We start from the raw sequence: 21,703 nt of genomic DNA on the forward strand, positions 1-21,703 counted from the left end.
CTGTCTTTCTGTTTTTCATGGGGGACGTAACATACCCTCATTGTGGGATGTGCTTAATGTTCTTAAAGTTGTACATTAGTCATCTTTCCTTCGCTCTCTTACTCTCTTCCCCTCCCTCTCTCACCCCCCCTATGTTTATCTCTCCTTCTCTCTCCTCCTTCCACCCCATCTCTCTCTTCTACCCTTCTCTGTCTCTTCTCCCTTCCCTCCATCCTGCTCTCTAGGTGTCCATTGTGGAGAAGGCAGACAGCAGCAGCGTCTTGCCCTGCCCCGTGTCCATCAGCACCAAGAACAAGATGACCTTCCTCTTCGCCAACCTCAAGGACCGCGACTTCCTGGTCCAGCGCATCTCCGACTTCCTGCAGCGCACCCCTGAAAGTGGCCATTCGGTGAGCCAATCAGAGGGGAGGTGTGCTGTTTGGGTCTACCCTTTGAGCTAGGCTTGGGCTAGGCTTGTCGTAGCAATTTCCTGTATTACTAAATGAGGAGAGTTACAAACCACACACCAGTCAGAGTACTTAAATTTCATCTTTAATAATATGAGCTTCACCATAGCCCTGTGACTCTCAGATCAATTCAGTGTCTATAATGAATTATGAGAGTCCCTATAATATATATACCAAGATCTTTTATAGCCAAGATACACCCCCCTAGTCGACATGATAAACCACAGATAATAGGAACTCTTCACAAAAGGCCTTTTACTTGAGAAAGGAGTATCCCATAGCCAGATAGCATTAGCTATAAATTATCGTTCAGTTTGGTCTCTAAGACGAGGTTCTAATCTCGTTCCTGGTACTTCATAGTACAAAAACATTACCTCACTATCTGGAATGCTCTTTAGGCTTTATTGGCAAAAGACATCGTAAATCTCCTCTGTCAGTGCTATCTCATAGAGGCCCATCCTCAGTGGAACACTGAACACACAATAGTCGACAGATTCTATTCTGTCGAATAAAACAACCATTCTAATGCAATACAAAGATTATAATATAATCTTTCAAGCACTATAACATAATCTCGCAATTTTCCACGACAGGCTTTACCTTCATGCCAACTTTGTGCCATACCGGGATGTTTGGTAATGCACACGGGGCGCTGTTTTCAAAGCCAATGCTAACAAGTACATGTTAAAGCCCATAGAGAATGCTACCTAAATGCTAATGAGCACATACCTAAACTATACAAGTAACAAAAAAATGCTACTCACAGTTTGCTGCACGCACAAAACAAATAATAGCCAGCAAGGTTCTTGGTCCAGGAGAGGATTTTCTGCTGTTACCAAATTAATGCTTGATTTTGCAAGAATAGATAGTTACTAAACTAGCTACTAAATTAGCAAACCATATGTACAACTGCAGAGCATTTAGCACATGTTAGACGGTTAATTGAATAGTTATAAGATATCTAGCTGGCAAACATTTAGTTGTGAGTTCCATACTGTAACTAGATCACCTGGCGTGTGCTGCACAACAGTGAGTGACTCAAAAAGCTCTGGTCTCTTGTTGTGTGCTTGTAAACAAACACTGCGTGACTGGGGACTACCGTAACCTTCATAATAATGTGACAGGTGACACGAAGAACGCGTATTTTCTTAAAACCTCTCTCGGGTACGTGAGATGGTAGCGTCCCACCTGACCAACATCCAGTGAAATTGCAGAGCGCCAAATTCAAAAACAGAAATACTGATTATAAAAATTCAGAAAACATACAACTGTTAAACATAGGTTTAAAGATGAACTTCTTGTGAATCCAACCACGGTGTCAGATTTCAAAAAGGCTTTACGGCGAAAGCATACCATGCGATTATCTGAGAACAGCGCCCAGCAGACAAATCATTACAAACAGTAACCAGCCAAGTAGAAGAGTTACGCAAGTCAGAAATAGAGATAAAATGAATCACTTAATTTTGATGATCTTCATATGGTTGCACTCAGAAGACATTACCGTAATTTCCAGACTGTAAGCCGCTACTTTTTTCCCATGCTATGAACCTCGAGGTTTATACAATGACGCGGCTAATTTATGTTTATTTTATTTTTTTCACAAGATTCACGCCGGCAAAAAACTGAGCACCGTCACATAATGTGACGTAAATCGAGCGCGCTCAAACTTCCCATCATTCTGATTACGGTAGTCATTTTGTCACCCTCATCATGGCAAAGACACAGAGAAATGCATATGATGCAGCTTTCAAGTTGAAGGCGATCGATCTGGCTGCACGGGAGCTTGGCCTTAATGAGTCGATGATAAGATGTTGGAAACAGCAGCGTAAGGAACTGACTCAGTGCAAAAAGACAACAAAAGCTTTCAGAGAAGAAAAGCAGATGGCCCGAACTAGAAAATGAGCTTGAAGACTGGGTCAACACACAGAGAGCAGACGGCCGAGGTGTTTCAACTGTGCAGATCCGACTGAAAGCCAAAACAATCGCCACCGCAATGAAGTTTGACTTTCTTGGTAGGCTACTGTTTACTGCTATTTTTTTTTATTTTTGTTACAAGCCGTGTTTCGTTAAAGCCTATTTATTTTTGTTACAAGCCGTGTTTCGTTTAAAAGCCTATTTATTTTTGTTACAAGCCGTGTTTCGTTTAAAGGCGGTGTAAAGTTCATTTGTTTCAATGTACCAGTAGGCACTTGCGGCTTATAGACATGTGCGGTTTATTTATGTACAAAATACATATTTTTAAAAAATTCTGTGGGTACGGCTTATATTCAGGTGCGCTTAATAGTCCAGCAATTACGGTAATTTACTCAATACATGTTTGTTTTGTTCGATAAAGTCTCTTTATATCCAAAAACCTCAGTTTTGTTCGCACGTTGTCTTCAGTAATCCACAGGCTCAAACGCAGTCACAACAGGCAGACAAAAAAACTAATTGTATCCGTAAAGTTCACAGAAACATGTCAAACGATGTTTATATTCAATCCTCAGGTTGTTTTTAGCCTAAATAATCTATAATATTTCAACAGGACCATAATGTCGTCAATATAAAAGGTAAACAAGAAAGGCGCTCTCTCGGGATTGCTCATGAAAAAGCTCTGTGACACTTTAGGGTCCAGTCATTCAGACTGGTCTTACTCCCTAATTTTTCAGAATACAAGCCTGAAACAATTTCTAAAGACTGTTGACATCTAGTGGAAGGCATAGGAACTGCAATTTGAGTCATAAGTCAATGGATACTGTAATGGCATTGAATAGAAAAGGATACTGTAATGGCATTGAATAGAAAACTACAAAAAGTTTTAAAAAATCCTACTTCCTGGATGGACTTTTCTCAGGTTTTCGCCTGCCAAATCAGTTCTGTTATACTCACAGACATTATTTTAATACTTTTGGAAACTTCAGAGTGTTTTCTATCCAAATCTACCAATTACATGCATGTCATATCTTCTGGGCCTGAGTAGCAGGCAGTTTACTTTGGGCACGCTTTTCATCCGGAGGTGAAAATAGTGCCCCCTACCCTAGAGAAGTTAAAAAGTAGCTACAAATATTCACATTTACTGAAAAACTTCAAAGAAATAGTTTCAACGGTATTGATGTTATTTAAAAACCACCCTGTGTCTTTTTCAAAATACCCCGGTATATGTTATAAACAGTATACCGCCCAAGCCTACTTTGAACTGTCAATCACGTTCTGTCGTGAACGAGATCGCAATTGTGATGGATAATAGGGCTTTTTGATGTATACAGTGATTTTTATGCTACTTTCTACATAACAATAATATGCTGTAATCACTCATTTGTGTTCATACTTTTGGCAGAATGATTTCTCTGAATGCATTAGTTGGTTACACATATCAAAATATCCTTTATATTCTTTCTCTCCTAACACCCCTTTAAATCCCCGATCTCCTCCTTCTCCCCAGGGTTCTCCCAGCCCTAGTACCACCCCTCTCTCCTCCAGCCTCCCCACACCCACTGGTGCAGCAGGGGAACCGTCCCAGAGGCACCACTACAGCCCCAGCCTGCCAACAGCCACTCAGGGCCTGCTCCACATCTACCAGAAGGACGCCCCAGAGGAACACGGACCCAAAGCTGTGAGTTCAACCCCACTCCCAGACCCACGTCAACGGCTTGGACTGTCTTATGCTCTTAGAATATCCTACACACTTTCTATAGGGTTTTATTACTTCAGTGTTGTCATCATCTGTTTTTAAGCTGAAGTGATCCTTTCTAAACAGTATTTTATTGTCCCTACCTAATGATGTAGACAGTTGGATGCTTTAGAGTGTAGGCTAATGTATGCTGTGTCTATGGTTCTGGTCCTCAGGGTTAACATTACACTAGAGGAAATACTATCTTAACCAAATGTGTGCATAGGCAAGCTTGAAGGCCACCATCTGTTCATTCATCTAGCTCAGCTATCTAGCTCAGCTTTAGGTTCCCAAACGCAAGGGATTGTTGGATCACTGACTCTTAGTAGTACGTCTTTGTTTGCTTTTCTCATGGTGCCAAAGGAGCATAGCCACCGTGGACGTACAGCGTTATATCGTTAAAACACCCCTTTAGCTCAATTACATTTTTGTTAGGTCATACTGATATACTGACCCCCCCCCCCCCCCCCCCCTTTCTTTCTCCTCCTCAGACAAAGGAGAAGATGAAGGAGGAGTTGTGGAACATCCACTTCCTTGAGTTTGGCAGGGGTGTGTGTATGTACCGTACCTCCAAGACCAGAGAGCTGGTGCTCAATGGGATCCCTGAGAGCCTCCGAGGGGAGCTGTGGCTGCTCTTCTCAGGTTGACATTTGTTTGTACCATATGACCTCTAGTTTGTACCATAATAGTTCATTGGTGATGTGGACACCAAGGAACTTGAAACTCTCGACCCGCTCCACCACAGTAATTGCACTCAATGTTTCTTAACTTGTGCTGAATCTGATGAAAGTTATTCTCAACTTCTGCTTTGGCTGTGCAGAGTCTAGGTCTACATATGAGCCTCTAGCTTTAACCACTAGGCCACTTGAACTGTAGCAGACACACCATGTCTTTGGGATGTTTTTAGCAGCAACTCAGTGGGGTTTCAAACCACCAACCACAAGTAGTGTCATTGCAGAGGAACTTCTCCTCAAATGGTTTCTGTTCTTCTCTGTGGGTTAAAGTTTAGATGGCCCTAGCAGACTGTACTTTGCCCTATATAAAGGTAACAGAATTGTAGATTGTTAAGATAAAGTAGATAATTTACCAAATATAAACGAATACACTGACTCAATATATGCCATATATGGTTTCTTCAAACACAATGATTTTGAATGGCAGAGTTTGAAGGTTAAATAGAGCGTAGAGATAAATAGTTTCTATGAGCAATAAGAGGACATCTATGTTTATATGTGAGTGCTCAAAAGTTATACAGCTGCACCATCGAGAGCATCCTGACTGGTTGCATCACTGCCTGGTATGGCAACTGCTTGGCCTCCGACCGCAAGGCACTACAGAGGGTAGTGCCAACGGCCCAGTACATCACTGGGGCCAAGCTTCCTGCCATCCAGTACCTCTATACCAGGCAGTGTCAGAGGAAGGCCCTAAAAATTGACTCCAGCCACTCTAGTCATAGACTGATATCTGCTACTGCATGGCAAGTGGTACCGGAGCGCCAAGTCTAGTTCCAAAAGGCTTCTTAACTCCTCTAGGATAGGGGGCAGCATTTTCACTTTTGGATAAATAGCTTGCCCAATTTCAACTTCCTTCTACTCATCTCCAGAATATAAGATATGCATATTATTAGTAGATTTGGATAGAAAACACTCTGAAGTTTCTAAAACGGTTTGAATCATGTCTGTGAGTATAACAGAACTTATGTAGCAGGCAAAACCCTGAGGACTAACCATTCAGATATATATTCTTTTGAGGTCCCTGTCTGTTCAATGAGGTTTCATTGGGATACTAGATTTCTAAGGGACTTGTTTGCAGTTCCTACCGCTTCCACTGGATGTCACCAGTCTTTGGAAATTGGTTGAGGTTATTCCTTTGTGCAATGAAGAAGTACGGCCATCTTGAATCAGTGTAACGTTTTGTGTACTGTTTGAGAGTTGCGCAAGACTAGAAAAGTAGCGTTAGTTTGTTGTCCTCCTGTATTGAAAACAGATAGACCCGTCTTCAATTTGATCGATTATTAACGTTTAAAAATACCTAAAGTTGTATTACAAAAGTAGTTTGAAATGTTTTGGCAAAGTTTACACGTAACTTTTGAGATATTTTGTAGTGATGTAGCAAATTGGAAGCAGTTTTTTTCTGGATCAAACGCACCAAATAAATGGACATTTTGGATATATATGGACGGAATTAATTGAACAAAAGGACCATTTGTGATGTTTATGGGACATATTGGAGTGCCAACAAAAGATGCTCGTCAAAGGTAAGGCATGATTTATATTTTATTTCTGCGTTTTGTGTTGTGCCTGCAGGGTTGAAATATGCTACACTCTCTTTGTTTACTGTTGTGCTATCATCAGATAATAGCATCTTATGCTTTCGCTGAAAGGCCTTTTTGAAATCTGACATGTTGGCTGGATTCACAACGAGTGTAGCTTTAATTTGGTATCTTACATGTGTGATTTAATGAAAGTTTGATTTTTATATCATTTTATATGAATTTGGCGCTCTGCATTTTCCCTGGCTATTGGCCAAGTGGGACGCAAGCGTCCCACCTATCCCAGAGAGGTTTTAACAGCCTCTAATCCCAAGCCATAAGACTCCTGAACAGCTAATCAAATGGCTACCCAGACTATGTGCATTGCCCCCCCCCCCCTATTTTACACTGCTGCTACTCTGTTTATTATCTATGCATAGTCACTTTAATAACTCTACCTACATGTACATATCTCAATTCCCTCGACTAACCTGTCCCTCGACTAACCTGCTCCTCATTATTTATTTATTTTTACTTATCAATTTTTTTTTTTTTTTTCCTTAAAACTGCATTGGTGGTTAAGGGCTTGTAAGTAAGCATTTCCCTTTAAGGTCTACAGGTCACAAATAAGATTTGATTTGCTAGCAGTTGTTTGTGCCTGAGTGTGAAATGAGTGTGGGTGTCTAGTCTTTCAGGGTGGATAAAATCAAATCAAATTGTATTTGTCACATGGGCTGAATACAACAGACCTTTACAGTGACATGCTTACTTACAAGCCCTTAACCAACGATGCAGTTTTTAGAAAAAAGTAAGAGATAAGAAAAACAAATAATTAAAGAGCAGCAGTGAATAACAATAGCGGGGCTATATACAGGGGGTACCGGTACAGAGTCAAAGTGTCAATGTGCGGGGGCACCGGTGTTGAGGTAATTGAGATAATTATGTACATGCAGTTAGGGTTGTTTAAGTGGCTATGCATAGATAATAACAGAGTAGTAGCAGCGGGGGGGGTAGACTGGGTAGCCATTTGATTAGCTGTTCAGGAGTCTTATGGCTTGGGGGTAGAAGCTGTGGACCTAGACTTGGCGCTCCGGTACCGCTTGCCGTGCGATAGCAGAGAGATCAGTCTATGACTAGGGTGGCTGGAGTCTTTGACGATTTTTAGGGCCTTCCTCTGACACCGCATGGTATAGAGGTCCTAGATGGCAGGAAGCTTGGCCCCGGTGATGTACTGGGCCGTACACACTACCCAAGGAACTTGAAACTCTCAACCTGCTCCACTACAGTCCCGTCGATGAGAATGGGGGCGTGCTCGGTCCTCTTTTTCCTGTAGTCCACAATCATCTCCTTTGTCTTGATCATGTTGAGGGAGAGGTTGTTGTCCTTGCACAACATGGTCAGGTCTCTGACCTCCTCCCTATAGGCTGTCTCATCATTGTCAGTGATCAGGCCTACCACTGTTGTGACATCAGCTAACTTAATGATGATGTTGGAGTTGTGCCTGGCCGTGCAGTCATGAGTTAACAAAGAGTACAGGAGGGGACTGAGCACGCACCCCTGAGGGGCCCCCGTGTTGAGGATCAGCGTGGTGGATGTGTTGTTACCTACTCTTACCACCTGGGGGTGGCCCGTCAGGAAGTCTAGGATCTAGTTGCAGAGGGAGTTGTTTAGTCCCAGAGTACTTAGCTTAGTGATGAGTTTTGAGGGCACTAGGGTGTTGAACGCTGAGCTGTAGTCAATGAATAGCATTATAACATAGGTGTTCCTTTTGTCCAGGTGGGAAAGGGCAGTGTGGAGTGCAATAGAGATTGCGTCATCTGTGGATCTGGTGGTGCGGTATGCAAATTTGAGTGGGTCTAGGGTTTCTGGGATACTGGTGTTGATGTGAGCCATGACCAGACTTTCAAAGCATTCCATTGCTACAGATATGAGTGCTTCGGGTCGGTAGTCATTTAGGCAGGTTACCTTAGTGTTCTTGGGCACAGGGACTATGGTGGTCTGCTTGAAACATGTTGGTATTACAGACTCAGACAGGGAAAGGTTGAAAATGTCAGTGACACTTGCCAGTTGGTCAGCTCATGCTCAGAGTACACGTCCTGGTAATCCGTCTGGCCCAGCCTTGTGAATGTTGACCTGTTTAAAGGTCTTACTCACATTGGCTGTGGAGAGCGTGATCACACAGTCGCCTGGAGCAACTGATGCTCTCATGCATGTTTCAGTGTTACTTGCCTTGAAGCGAGCATAGAAGTTATTTAGCTCATCTGGTAGGCTCTTGTCACTGGGCAGCTCTCGGCTGTGCTTCCCTTTGTAGTCTGTAATAGTTTGCAAGCCCTGCCACATCCGACAAGTGTCGGAGCCGCTGTAGTACGATTCGAACTTAGTCCTGTATTGATGCTTTGCCTGTTTGATGGTTCGTCGGAGGGCTTCCGGGTTAGAGTCCCGCTTCTTGAAAGCGGCATCTCTAACCTTTAGCTCAGTGCTAATGTTGCCTGTAATCCATGGCTTCTGGTTGAGGTATGTATGTACAGTCACTGTGGGGATGACTTCCTCGATGCACTTATTGATAAAGCCAGTGACTGATGTGGTGTACTCCTCAATGCCATCGGATGAATCCCGTAACATATTCCAGTCTGTGCAAGCACAACAATCGTGTAGTTTAGCATCTGCTTCATCTGACCACTTTTTTATAGACCGAGTCACTGTTGCTTCCTGCTTTAATTTTTGCTTGTAAGCGGGACTCAGGAGGATAGAGTTATGGTCAGATTTGCCAAATGGAGGGCGAGTGAGAGCTTTGTACGCGTCTCAGTATGGTCTAGAACTGTTTTCCCTCTGGTTGCACATTTAACATGTTGATAGAAATTCTGTAAAACTGATATAAGTTTCCCTGCATTAAATTCACCGACCACTAGGAGCGCCGCCTCTGGATGAGTGTTTTCCTGTTTGCTTATGGCGGAATACAGCTCATTTAGTGCGGTTTTAGTTCTAACCTCGCTCTGTGGTGGTATATAGACAGTTACGAAAATAACAGATGAAAACTCTCTGGTTAAATAGTGACGTCTGCAGCTTATCATAAGATACTCCACCTCAGGCGAGCAAAACTTTGAGACTTCCTTAGATATCGTGCACCAACTGTTGTTTACATAAATGCATAGGCCCCCGCCCCGTGTCTTACCAGAGGCTGTTTTTCTCTCTTGCCGGTAGTGTATAACCCGCCAGCTCTATGTTCTTAATATCGTTGTTCACTGTGTTGCCACCATGTTAGCAAAACAGTGAACAATACTCATTGTGAATAAGTGAGTCTGTGTGTGCAAGCAAGCATTGTGTCGTGTCTTTGCTATCATTAAATTGAAGACTTATAGTTTTTATCGAAGATTCCTGTAATTAGGGATTACGCGATCACTTGAGTAATAACGTAACTAATTAACTATGAATTCGAGGGCACCAGGGAAAGTAGTCAAATTACAAAGTTATAATTTCCCAATATAACCTTTCAGATATTTTCATATCTGATTAATAGTCTTCTAATTAATGATTTCGTTACTTTACCTCACGTTAGTCTCATTCCAAACGTCGTAAATTGTTGATTATCTGCACGCACCCAGTCTTCACTATGAGTCATCCATACATCAATTGTCTCAAATCATTTATTTATTACTAACTAATTAATTCACAGAAATGCATAAACAAACAATCAAACTTAAAAAGGGTTACATGAAATGGGAGAAATATGCCCTAGTGGCTGAACCGGCATGGCGGCTTGTTAGACAAAAGGGAGAATGGGGGGTCGATTCAGATGTCACCACAGAGTATACTCTTTATAACAATTGACATGCTAATCCTTACACATGAACGCTCACTCATTCGGGAACAATTGCAATCAATATATATATATAGTTACGCTCGGTGTGTGTTGTCTTGATCGTTGGAGAGAAGTTAGTTTCTGTTGGAGATTCGTCGGTCTCTGTCTTGGCTATTGTGGATAGTTCAGTGACATTCGTTATAGAATGATTGTTTCGGCGGTTGTCTTTCTTCGCGTTCAATGATACCGAATTCCTAGCTGCAGACTAGTAGTCAATATCAAAACTTGTTCTTATTCGTATAAGAGTTTAACCACGTGGTATGGTTAAAGATTCAGCAATGTTACTTAACCTTCGTTCTCCTCCTAATGGAGAAAAACATGGTCTAATGGTAATTTGTCAGAGTTGAGCTTTTATTCGGATAGCAGAGAGGGGCTGTCCTTGGATGTCTGACCCAACTGGCTCAGGGGCGGGTCCTCGGGTTTAGTTCAAATCAAACGGGATTTGTATTTTTCTTCATTAAACAGTCCAAAATCATATTATACAAACAGTATCATACGCACTCATTCATTTTATACAACAAACAGATGTAAACCTCATATCTGAGGTTATTATATAAACAGCGGTATGGTAATGCAGCCACCCCATCTCTCATGAGTTTCCCACATGGGGATAAACGGACCGGTTCATAGCTGGAATCTCCACCGAGCTTTAATACTTTTTCCGGAACATGAAATATGTTCGTACCTCAAGTTCTGTGAGGTGGAGGAAACTTCCTTTGTCCTGAAAGTTTACCCTCTCTCTAATACTGTTTAGCCATGAGGAGATTCTCAGGAATTTACGACGTCTCTCTGTGATCACAGCATGGGTTGAAGGAGGAAAGGGAGAGGCAGGGAGAGGGGGATGGGGTTTGCAATACCCAAGCAGGCAATGCCATGACAATTGTGTGTGTCAAGACTACATCCACATCAGAATTCGGTTGGTATCAAGGACAGCAGTCACTCCTACCTTGTGAAGGTAGTGTATGTTTCAGTCTCTCTGTTGCCGTGGTTATTAGGGAAGTGTTGTTGTTACCTAGTGGTGCGATGTCAACAAGCTGACCCCTCCCCTCCGTCTTTCTTGTCTGACTCATCAGAGATCAGCTGACTCCCTGGACTCCTGAGTCATATGGTCTAGCTAAGTAACGGTTACGAAACTGAGCCCATAAGGTGTGTTGCTATGTGGATGTGTCATACTATGTTAAAATGGTAGCACTTAATAAACGGGGCTAAATGAACAGGATTGTGTCATGCAATGATATCTGGAGTGAGAGTTAATGACTAGTCTGAATTCTGTTTTCAGGAATCCCTTGAATTAGTGTTTTCTAGCAAATATGTAAAGGTTAACCATGTTTTTGATGGTACAACAAAGAAACTACCAGTTGTCTGAATCTGACTTTTTACATATATTGTTTTTTACAATGGTTGGAATCAAAAGGATCTAAACATGAAATAATTTGCCCACTGACAAACCCATATTGTCTGTATCTGTCTTATAATCTATTAAATTAACCACTTACCCCCATCCATCAATCAATCCATCCCCTCTCCAGGAGCTCAGAATGAGATGGACACCCACCCTGGCTACTACGCTGAGCGGGTGGAGCAGTCCATGGGCCGCTGTACCCTGGCCACGGAGGAGATTGAGAGGGACCTGCACCGCTCCATGCCTGAGCACCACGCCTTCCAGAATGAGATGGGCATCGCTGCCCTCCGCAGGGTCCTCACTGCCTATGCCTGCCGCAACCCTGGCATAGGATACTGCCAGGTATGCCGACTTGTTTTGGTTTTCTGGGGGGGGACGCTAGTCTATCGCAGGGCCACATTATCAACACTGACTTAGACTTTATATTACAATTTCTTACTTACACTACATGACCAAAAGTATGTGGACACCTGCTCGTCGAACATCTCATTACAAAATCATGGGCATTAATATGGAGTTAGTCCCCCCTTTGCTGCTATAATAGCCTCCATTCTTCTAGGAAGGCTTTCCACTAGATGTTGGAACATTGCTGCGGGGACTTCTATTCAGCCACAAGTGAGGTCGGCCACTGATGTTGGACGATTAGGCCTGGCTCGCAGTCACCGTTCCAGTTCATCCCAAAGGTGTTCGATGGGGTTGAGGTGCAGGCCAGTTCTTTCACACCGATCTCAACAAACCATTTCTGTATGGACCTCGCTTTGTGCACGGGGCATTGTCATGCTGAAACAGGAAAGGTCCTTCCCCAAACTGTTGCCACAAAGTTGGAAGCACAGAATCGTCTAGAATGTCATTGCATGCTAGAACTAAGGGGCCTAGCCCGAACCATGAAAAACAGTCCCAGACCATTATTCCTCCTCCACCAAACTTTACAGCTGGCACTATGCATTTGGTTAGGTAGCGTTCTCATGGCATCCGCCAAACACAGATTTGTCCGTCGGACTGACAGATGGTGAAGCGTGATTCATCACTCCAGAGAACGTGTTACCACTGCTACAAGGCGGCGGGCTTTACACCACTCCAGCCGATGCTTGGCATTGCGCATGGTGATCTTATGCTTGTATGCGGATGCTCGACCATGGAAACCCATTTCATGAAGCTCCCGGCAAACAGTTCTTGTGCTGATGTTGCTTCCAGAGGCATTTTGGAATTTGGCAGTTGAGTGTTGCAACCGAGGACAGACGCGGTTTACGCGCTATGCGTTTCAGCACTCTGCGGTCCCGTTCTGTGAGCTTGTGTGGTCTTCCACTTCACCACTGAGCTGTTGTTGCTCCTACATGTTTCCACTTCACAAGAATGTCTTAATTTGGCTTTTATTTAACTGAAATTAACCACTTGGTTCCTGATACTGGCCAATTGAGTTGAATTCTTTTAAGTAGTAGAATGTGCCCATAGCTATAATTGGAAAATGTCATCTAAAACAAAGCGTGAATGTTTTCTTGAAACATAATAACATCATGATATTTTAACTAGGTTCTTTGACTGTAAATGATTCTCAGGGTGACTACTCTTATCCTGGTGGCTTCTCATTGACCCATAAACTGTTTATTCATTACTGTAAAGCAGTGTTTCCTCTGGAAAATGTGTTAGCTGTGGGGGAAAGTAGTTGGGGGTTTCGGGTCTTGGTTCTGTTGTCTTAGTTCTGGTGACTTTTTAACAGGAAAAACCTCACTGTCTAAAATAGAATTTCCTCCCCCAGAAATGAGCTCAATTACGTAAAATGATTATAGTATACCGGATGCAATTTAAGGTTGAGTGCAGCTATCTAAAGAAACACAACAGAAACCTTCTTTCTGAAATAAAAATGTTTCTCTTGACAAAATGAACAGAGGAACATTTGACTGAACATGAATTAGAGCCCACTAAGTCATGTTCATTACAAAAGGAGGGCGTTGGAAATCTCTGTCCAGGTTCTGACAAAAACCTAGTTCTGACATAGTTTACAGCTTGTCAGAGCACTTTATTCTTCTGGGCTTTTGGAAAAAATATTTGTAATTGAACTCTTTGATGGGGGGGGGGGGGGGGGTTGATGGAGAGCCGCATGCAGGCGGTGAGATGCTCTCCCTGCAGTCTATTCCTCAAGTCTGTTTTAACCTGCAATAACAGAAAGAATAATAAGAGAAAGGAGAGGGACAAAGAGGATCTACTTTCACATGTAAATGTTCTTACACCCTCTTACAATTAACAGAAGACACTGGTATAGTCGGTGCGTTTGCATGCCAGCTGGTTAAGGCAAGGGTAGACTGCCCCCACTCATCAAACTGCGAGGCCAGCTTTGTCATTGCCGTCAGCTGGTCAAACCTCTGAAATACATGAAAAACAAAAATATGTACACAATTAAAGAAGAGCCAACAGAGTGGTAGTTCAACAGGGAAAAGGGCTGGTCAACACTGGCCTAAAATGTTCTCTTCAAAAGATTGTCACACTCATGCCATACCTTGAATGCTCCAACTAGCACATGTTGCTTATAAGAGGGCCACTCTTGCAGCACAGCAGCCTCTGGCTCTTGCAATAACTGCCTGGAGAAGAGGGTCAGGTTAAAAGTGTTTATCCTCTCACTAGAGAACACAGCCTGAGGTCCCAACACACTGAAGGCCCCCAGAATCTCCAGGTGTTGGAACCTCTGGTCTAAGCTGTCCTGGAGGCAAAGAAGATATGGATATTTTGTTTTAGTTTATCTAACACACATGATGTAACATTGGTTTCATCACAGCATTTAAAAACAAATGTTTTTACCTCCTCTCTGGTCTTGGTCTTCACCTGGCCTATTCCTCTCCTCCTCCTTGATGTTGAATGCGCCCAGACCCATTGGGTCATCGAGGTTGGTGGAGTTGGCTCAGAAATAAACACATAATACTGTAGACTACTACAGACTAAATATGCACAAACATTTTTAGCCCTTAGCCTAATTAAAGGAAATTTGACTTACCACGTGGCGTATTACAGTTGAAGTCGGAAGTTTACATACACTTAGTTTGGAGTCATTAAAACTTGTTTTTCAACCACTCCTCAAATTTCTTGTCCTAACCGACTTGCCAAAACTATAGTTTATTAACATCTACTTTGTGCATGACACAAGTAACTTTTCCAACAATTGTTTACAGACAGATTATTTCATTTATAATTCACTGTATCACAATTCCAGTGGGTCAGAATTTTACATACACTAAGTTGACTGTGCCTTTAAACAGCTTGGAAAATTCCAGAAAATTATGTCATGGCTTTAGAAGCTTCTGGTAGGCTAATTGGCATCTTTTGAGTCAATTGGAGGTGTACCTGTGGATGTATTTCAAGGCCTACCTTCAAACTCAGTGCCTCTTTGCTTGACATCATGGGAAAATCAAAAGATATCAGCCAAGACCTCAGAAAAACAATTGTAGACCTCCACAAGTCTGGTTCATCCTTGGGAGCAATTTCCAAACACCTGAAGGTACCGCGTTCATCCGTACAAACAGTAGTACGCAAGTATTAACACTATGGGACCACGCAGCCGTCATACCGCTCAGGAAGGAGACATGTTCTGTCTCCTAGAGATGATACTTTCGTACTTTGGTGCGAAAAGTGCAAATCAATCCCAGAACAACAGCAAAGGACCTTGTGCTGGAGGAAACGGGAACAAAAGTATCTATATCCACAGTAAAACGAGTCCTATATCGACTTAACCTGAAAGGCCGCTCAGCAAAGAAGCCACTGCTCCAAAACCGCCATAAAAATCCAGACTACGGTTTGCAACTGCACATGAGGACAAAGATCATACTTTTTGGAGAAATGTCCTCTGGTCTGATGAAACAAAAATAGAACTGTTTGGCCATAATGACCGTCGTTATGTTTGGAGGAAAAAAGTGGAGGCTTGCAAGCCGAAGAACAACGTCCCAACCGTGAAGCACGGGGGTGGCAGCATCATGTTGTGGGGGTGCTTTGCTGCAGGAGGGACTGGTGCACTTCACAAAATAGATGGCATCATGAGGGAGGAAAATTATGTTTATATATTGAAGCAACATCTCAAGACATCAATCAGGAAGTTAAAGCTTGGTCACAAATGGGTCTTCCAAATGGACAATGACCCCTATCATACTTCCAAAGTTGTGGCAAAATGGCTTAAGGACAACAAAGTGAAGGTATTGGAGTGGCCATCACAAAGCACTGACCTCAATCCTATAGAACATTTGTGGGCAGAACTGAAAAAGTGTGTGTGAGCAAGGAGGCCTATTAACCTGACTCAGTTACACCAGCTCTGTCAGGAGGCATGGCTACCCAAAAATGTTTGACCCAAGTTAAACAATTTTAAAGGCAATGCTACCAAATACTAAATTAGTTTATGTAAACTTCTGACCTACTGGGAATGTGATGAAAGAAATAAAAGCTGAAATAAATCATTCTCTCTACTATTATTATGAGATTTCTCATTCTTAAAATGAAGTGGTGATCCAAAAAACAGGGGATTTTTACTGGGATTAAATGTCAGGAATTGTGAAACTGATTTTAAATGTATTTGGCTAAGGTGTATGTAAACTTCCGACTTCAACTGTATATAGCCACGGCTTCAGTCTGTCAATTTTAAGCCACTTAGGGTCCCATCCGGATTGCTGGTGACTCGCACTTGGCCTTACTCCTCTCCTTTTATCTTCTCCTCTTTCTTCTTCTTCTTTCTGATCTCCTCTCTCAAATCAAATGTATTTATATAGCCCTTCTTACATCTGCTGATATCTCAAAGTGCTGTACAGAAACCCAGCCTAAAACCTAAAACAGCAAGCCAATGCAGGTGTAGAAGCAGGTGGCTAGGAAAAACTCCCTAGAAAGGCCCAAACCTAGGAAGAAACCTAGAGAGGAACCAGGCTATGAGGGGTGGCCAGTCCTCTTCTGGCTGTGCCGGGTGGAGATTATAACAGAACATGGCCAAGATTTTCAAATGTTCATAAATGACCAGCATGGTCAAATAATAATAATCACAGTAGTTGTCGAGAGTGCAACAGTTCAGCACCTCAGGAGTAAATGTCAGTTGGCTTTTCATAGCCGATCATTAAGAGTATCTCTACCGCTCTTGCTGTCTCTAGAGAGTTGAAAAGAGCAGGTCTGGGACAAGTAGCACGTCCGGTAAACAGGTCAGGGTTCCATAGCCACAGGTAGAACAGTTGAAACTGGAGCAGCAGCACGGCCAGGTGGACTGGGGACAGCAAGGAGTCATCATGCCAGGTAGTCCTGAGGCATGGTCCTTGGGCTCGGGTCCTCTGAGAGAGAGAAAGAGAATTAGAGAGAGCATACTTAAATTCACACAGGACACCGGATAAGACAGGAGAAATACTCCAGATATAACAGACTGACCCTAGCCCCCCGACACAAACTACTGCAGCATAAATACTGGAGGCTGAGACAGGAGGGGTCAGGAGACACTGTGGCCCCATCTGATGATTGGCCCCGGACAGGGCCAATCAGACAGGATATAATCCCACCCACTTTGCCAAAGCACAGCCCCCACACCACTAGAGTGATATCTTCAACCACCAACGTACCATCCTGAGACAAGGCCGAGTATAGCCCACAAAGATCTCCGCCACGGCACAACCCAAGGGGGGGGCGCCAACCCAAACAGGAAGACCACGTCAGCGACTCAACCCACTCAAGTGACGCACCCCTCCTAGGGACGGCATGGAAGAGCACCAGTAAGCCAGTGACTCAGCCCCTGTAATAGGTTGAGAGGCAGAGAATCCCAGTGGAGAGAGGGGAACCGGCCAGGCAGAGACTGCAAGGGTGGTTCGTTGATCGAGTGCCTTTCCGTTCACCTTCACACTCCTGGGCCAGACTACACTCAATCATGCTGAAGGTTGAGACCAAGTCTGCGTCTCTCACATGGGTAGGCAGACCATTCCATAAAAATTTCTCTATAGGAGAAAGCCCTGCCTCCAGGTGTTTGCTTAGAAATTCTAGGGACAGTTAGGAGGCCTGCGTCTTGTGACCGTAGTGTACGTGTAGGTATGTATGGCAGGACCAAATTGGAAAGATAGGTAGGAGCAAGCCCATGTAATGGTTTGTAGGTTAGCAGTAAAACCTTGAAATAAGTCCTTGCCTTAACAGGAAGCCAGTGTAGGGACTCTCTCTCATTTTCCCCTTCCATCTCGCTTCCTGACTCTCTACTTTCCTCTGTTCTACTCTGCTCTCCTCTCCTTTTCTCCTTCCAGCTCCCTTCCTGGCTTTCTCCTTTCCTCTGTTCCACTCTGCTCTTCTTTCCTCTTCCATTCTGCTCTCCTCTCTCCTTTTTCTTTTTCCATTTCTCCTCTGCTCCATTCTGGCTCTCATGCATCCCTACCTCACTCCCGGGATTCTGTTTCTTCTCTGTCCAGTAAAGTAAGCCATACACTTGTTTTAAAAACAATAGCTTAAGCTTTTAACTTCTCTGGGATATGTGGGACCCACCTCGACAACAGCCAGTGAAATTGCAGGGCGCCAAATTCAAAACAACAGAAATCCCCAAAATAAAATTCCTCAAGCATACATTTATTTTACACCATTGTAAAGATAAACTTCTTGTAAATCCAGCCACAGTGTCCGATTTCAAATAGGCTTTACGGTGAAAGCACACTAAACGATTATGTTAGGTCAGCACCTAGTCACAGAAAACCACAAAGCTATTTTCCAGCCAAGGAGAGCCCTCACAAAAGTCAGAAATAGTGATTTAAATTAATCACTAACCTTTAATGATCTTCATCAGATGGCACTCACAGGACTTCATGTTACACAATAAATGTGTGTTTTGTTCAATAAAGGTAATCTTTATGTCCAAAAACCTCATTTGAAATTGGCGTGTTATGATCAGAAATGCATTGTCTCAAACAAACATCCGGTGAAAGTGCAGAGAGCCACATCAAATTACAGAAATACTCATCATAAACATTGATAAAAGATACAAGTGTTATTCATGGGAATACAGATACACTTCTCCTTAATGCAACCGTTGTGTCAGATTTCAAAAACGCTTTACGGCGAAAGCACACCTTGCGATTGTTTGGTAAGCGCAGAAAAACAATCAGCCATTTTCCAAAGAAGGAGAGGTGTCACAAAAGTCAGAAATAGCATTATAAATATTCACTTACCTTTGATCTTCATCAGAATGCACTCCCAGGAATCCCAGTTCCACAATAAATGTTTGTTTTGTTCGATAAAGTCCGTCATTAATCCAAATACCTCCTTTTTGTTCGCGTGTTTAGTACACAAATCCAAACTCAGGAGGCGCGGGCAAGTCCAGGCGAAAGTTCAGGCGAAAAGTCATATTACAGTTCGTAGAAACATGTCAAACGATGTATAGAATCAATCTTTAGGATGTTTTTATGATAAATCTTCAATAATGTTTCAACCGGAGAATTCCTTTGTCTTTAGAAAGGAAAAGGAATGCAGCTACCTCTCACGGGAGCGCGCGAGACTGAGCTCATGGCACTCTGCCAGACAGCTGGTTGAAACAGCTCTCATTCCCTCCTTCACAGTAGAAGCCTCAAACAAGGTTCTAAAGACTGTTGACATTTAGTGGAAGCCTTATGAAGTGCAATATGACCCCATAGACACTGTATACTCGATAGGCAATGACTTGAAAAACTACAAACCTCAGATTTCCCACTTCCTGGTTGGATTTTTTCTCAGGTTTTTGCCTGCCATATGAGTTATGTTATACTCACAGACATCATTCAAACAGTTTTAGAAACTGTTTTCTATTCAAATCTACTAATTATATGCATATTCTAGCTTTTGGGCCTGAGTAGCAGGCAGTTTACTCTGGGCACCTTATTATCCAAGCTACTCAATACTGCCCCCCAGTCCCAAAGAAGTTAAAGAGTTAGCTAATTAAAGAAAGTTTAATTTAATTCAGGCTAATTTAACGTTAGCCTAGTGGTTAGAGCGTTGGGCCTGTAACAGAAAGGTTGCTAGATCGAATCCCTGAGCTGACAAGGTAAAACATCTGTTGTTCTGCCCCTGAACAAGGCAGTTAACCCACCGTCATTGTAAATAAGAATTTGTTCTTAATTGACTTGCATAGTTAAATAATGGTTCAATAAAAAGAAAAAGCCAGCTAAGTTAATGTTACCTGATACTCCTGTTCCTGCTCCCATTTTCTCTTTCGCTGCTGTGGCTGGAAATATTTCAAACTCATCTGAGAGAAAAAAATCGAATTGAAGACCGATAAATGTAGCTATCTTGCTAGTTCCAAACGAACTAGCTAGCTAACTTGCTAGACTAGTAACGCTAGTTAACCATGTTTCTATCATCAACATACTTGTGGATATTGGATAGCTAGTTGCCGTTACAATTGTGGCAGCAGTATTATAGACCTACATTTTGATAGTAAAGTTTTTAGGTTATAGCTAGCTTATGTAGTTAATTAGTTGGTTAGCTATCATTAGTCAAACAAGCAAGTGCCTTGCAGTTTCTCACGCAGGAGCACTCAGGTGATACAAGTGGATTGTGTTTTGCGCCGCATGTCGTCTATCGAGCACTGGTCAGTCATACACTGGTCACTGGCTCTCTGTGATCCTTGTGTTGCAGGCTGCCTGCCACCGCTCACAGAGCTAAATAACCTTTAGAACTGTGCTGAACCCAGACAGATTATCTATTTACCAAGAAAAGCGAATGTGCTTTACAGAACTCTATTGAAACTGTTTAGTTTCTTTTGTTGTGGTGCGCCACACTTAACCTTTACAGCGGTGTTTCCTCTGCATTCATTTATCTGTTTCTGTTGTTATTAACCTCTGTATCTATCACTGAACCGCTCTCGCTCTCCAGGCGATGAACATTGTGACGTCGGTACTGCTGCTGTACTGTACGGAGGAGGAGGCCTTCTGGCTTTTGGTGGCTCTGTGTGAGAGGATGCTGCCTGACTACTACAACACCAGGGTGGTGGGTGAGTGACTGACACAACCTCTCATAGACACACACTTGTGTTTAATTCCGTTGGGTTATGTCTTTGTTTTGTCGCTCGCTACACGCTTAGGAAAGAATTCTCTGTTAAGATTCCTCCAAATCGCCTAATTTCAGAGTGTTTGATAGGGTAGACAAGCCCATTCTTGGTTCACTGCCCTTCAAATGGCTGTCACTCAAATTACATTTATAGTAGTCACACAGTGACCGGGTTCCAATACCTATACTTGTGCTCTAAATTAGTAGGCTATTTGGGTATGGAAAAATAGAACGTTCTATAGTATGTGAAATTTAGAAAATTGAGAATGCTTTAAATGTTAAATGCCAGGATGTCATACCCATTTCGGCTTTTCATCTAGTAAAATTCCCTGCACACTATTTAGGAAGAGCATTGTCTTTCCACACGTGTTTGACATTAGTTGATAATCAGAATAGGGGACGCGTTCTACAAAATTGAACGAATGTCTGGGGAACAAGCACGATTGCACATCTAAGATGACACCTTCTCAGCAATGATCCCTCTAAACTGCACGCAGCTCCCATCGGACTGCCGCGCCGAATAAATATCAGCCCACACAGAAGCACGAGATTGAACTTCACTCAACTGTCTAGAGTTTTCCCCCTTAGTTAAACACTATCAACGTTTCCCTTTACTGTGGGAATTGTGTTCGAATCAACGCAATATTAATGCAATGCAACATACCGAAACAAAACAAACTATGCAAGAGATTTTGTTGTGGGGAGAACGCATCGGAGTAGGATTCTATTGCATTAACACGCACGACTCAGCCCGTACTCTCCACAGATCAGTGAGGCATAACCAATCAGCGCTGCAGTAGGCCTATACGCAAATAGACCAATGCTATACAGTGCCTTCAGAAGTATTCAGACCCTTTTACTTTTTTTTCACATTTTGTTACTTTACAGCCTTATTCTAAAATGTATCAAATCGTTTTTTTTTCTTCTCATCAATCTACACACAATACCCTAGAATGACAAAGCAAAACCAAAAAATTTACATAAGTATTCAGACCCTTTACTCAGTACTTTGTTGAAGCACCTTTTGGCAGCGATTACAGTCTTGAGTCTTCTTGGGTATGACGCTACAAACTTGGCACATCTGTATTTGGGGAGTTTC

General features: G+C 42.7%; 1 protein-coding gene and 1 long non-coding RNA gene across 8 annotated transcripts in view; one reads left to right on the forward strand and one right to left on the reverse strand.

Annotated features, from left to right (window-relative positions):
- Positions 1-21,703, forward strand: part of LOC129858283 (TBC1 domain family member 9B-like) — a 59,638-nt gene that overhangs the window by 19,529 nt on the left and 18,406 nt on the right. For all 7 annotated transcript variants that reach the window (XM_055927407.1, XM_055927408.1, XM_055927409.1 and 4 more), the window contains 5 exons: positions 225-389; positions 3,868-4,038; positions 4,587-4,737; positions 11,735-11,949; positions 20,431-20,548. In XM_055927407.1, coding sequence (XP_055783382.1) covers positions 225-389; positions 3,868-4,038; positions 4,587-4,737; positions 11,735-11,949; positions 20,431-20,548 — 820 coding nt within the window. The remainder of the gene's footprint in view (positions 1-224; positions 390-3,867; positions 4,039-4,586; positions 4,738-11,734; positions 11,950-20,430; positions 20,549-21,703) is intronic.
- On the reverse strand, positions 13,685-14,552 carry LOC129858287 (uncharacterized). The gene is made up of 4 exons (XR_008760007.1): positions 14,401-14,552; positions 14,102-14,183; positions 13,844-13,967; positions 13,685-13,758 (listed from the first exon to the last, which is right to left on the reverse strand). It is a non-coding gene; the product is annotated as an uncharacterized LOC129858287 (long non-coding RNA).

Source organism: Salvelinus fontinalis, chromosome 6 (assembly GCF_029448725.1).
Source record: "Salvelinus fontinalis isolate EN_2023a chromosome 6, ASM2944872v1, whole genome shotgun sequence".
Taxonomy (NCBI): Eukaryota; Metazoa; Chordata; class Actinopteri; order Salmoniformes; family Salmonidae; genus Salvelinus; species Salvelinus fontinalis.